Genomic DNA, 1,680 nt, shown 5'->3' on the forward strand with positions numbered 1-1,680 from the left:
TTTAAGTAAAGCCTAAAGTACAGGGAGGAATTGTTTGGATAGAAGCTTGCTGGAGCAGGAATGCATGGGAAGAGGATATGGAAGGAGAAGTAACATAAGTCCAGAGATTCAGTTAGGGATGGAGGAATAAGAATAACGGATTAATAATAATAATAATAATAATAATAATAATAAACTATGATGACTAACATATAGGGAACATTTACTATGTACTTACTGTCATTATAAGAGCTTTATCTGAACTTTTTCATTTAAAATGCCAAAATAAAGCCTATGAAGTAGACACCACCTTAATTTCAGAGAAACAGGCACAAAGAACTAACATGCCTCGAGTTGCACAGCTGGAAAGTGGAAGAGCTAGATTTGAACCAGGTACCCTGACTTTGTCATTTATTCTTGGGCACCACACTATAATGTCAACCAAGCATTAAAGAACTGGTCGGAATTTCCTGTGTCAGGGCCCCACCTTCACCTCAAAAATTTCTGGCTGGTAAAATTTACTTAATATTCTTCATACACTTACTGATCTCATGCTTTGAGCTGAACAGGGCCCCACCTAACTATGTGTCACTCTCTTCCTCCAAACTGTGATCCTGCCTCTTGATCAGGTGACTTGGTAAGACAGCCAACTGTAGTCAAGTTCAAGGCGAGGAGTCTGCAAGGTGGAGCCGAGACCAAGTCAGATCCATCTGGGGAGNAAAAGTCTCACTGAGACAGTATCAGTATTTGACATTCGGAACCAGAAATAGAATAACTGTGAGATTAGCTTCTAATAACACAACTTCAACAATTTCAATTTAGCCTCCTACCTTTTCTCTGCAATCATTTCCCAAAACCTCAAAGTATTTCAAAGCAGGAGTCTGACTAAGGGAGGAAATGGCACCATTGTGTAAGGCAGGGGCTGCATTTTCACTAAGGATGCTTCTACCACACCTCCTCTCCTTCCTCCCTGTTCTAGGTCTCTGGGGTCTGATCAACAATGCTGGTGTTCTTGGCGTGTTGGCTCCCACTGACTGGCTGACAGTGGAGGACTACAGAGAACCTATAGAAGTGAACCTGTTTGGACTCATCAATGTGACATTAAATATGCTTCCCTTGGTCAAAAAAGCTCAAGGGAGAGTTATCAATGTCTCCAGCATTGGGGGTCGGCTTGCATTTGGCGGAGGGGGTTATAGCCCATCCAAATATGCAGTAGAAGGCTTCAATGACAGCTTAAGGTAAAGCAAACATTGACATATTAGGAAATAATAGCTGCTAACATTTATTGAATGTTTATTATGTACCAGACGCTATATTTAGTGCTTTAAATTATTCCCAATTTATGGATGATCCCACTAAAACTAAGAAGTTAAATAACTTCCCAAGGTCATCCAACTATGATTTTAACCTAAGTCTATGTTTATAGAACTGAGATTTGAATGTAAGTCTTTTTTACTTTTTGATTTAATGCATGATGCTGATAGTGGTAGTGAATTTATATTCAACAGGTCAGTTTGTTAAATAGTTTAGGAATCATATACAGAGGCTGAGTCAAGGTAGGTCTCTCCATTGGTGTTACTGTCAGTGGCAGACACAACAGTATCATCTTATTTGAACCTTCAGTAGAGAATTATCTGGTAAACTAAATGTAATTATCACAAAGTAATAACTCAGCTATGCACTTTTTTCTCTCTTGTTGAA

General features: G+C 39.1%; 1 protein-coding gene across 3 annotated transcripts in view; it reads left to right on the plus strand.

The window, feature by feature from the left end:
- The window catches only part of DHRS9 (dehydrogenase/reductase 9), a 21,450-nt gene extending 20,150 nt beyond the window's left edge, over positions 1–1,300 (plus strand). For 2 of the 3 annotated variants that reach the window (XM_019656611.1, XM_019656610.1), the window contains exon 3: positions 959–1,300. In XM_019656611.1, coding sequence (XP_019512156.1) covers positions 959–1,221 — 263 coding nt within the window. In that variant the 3' untranslated portion in view covers positions 1,222–1,300. The remainder of the gene's footprint in view (positions 1–958) is intronic. The other variant, XM_019656609.1, reaches the window with a different exon arrangement.
- Positions 1,301–1,680: the final 380 nt, after the last annotated feature.

This window comes from Hipposideros armiger, unplaced genomic scaffold, assembly GCF_001890085.2.
Source record: "Hipposideros armiger isolate ML-2016 unplaced genomic scaffold, ASM189008v1 scaffold_263, whole genome shotgun sequence".
Classification (NCBI taxonomy): domain Eukaryota; kingdom Metazoa; phylum Chordata; class Mammalia; order Chiroptera; family Hipposideridae; genus Hipposideros; species Hipposideros armiger.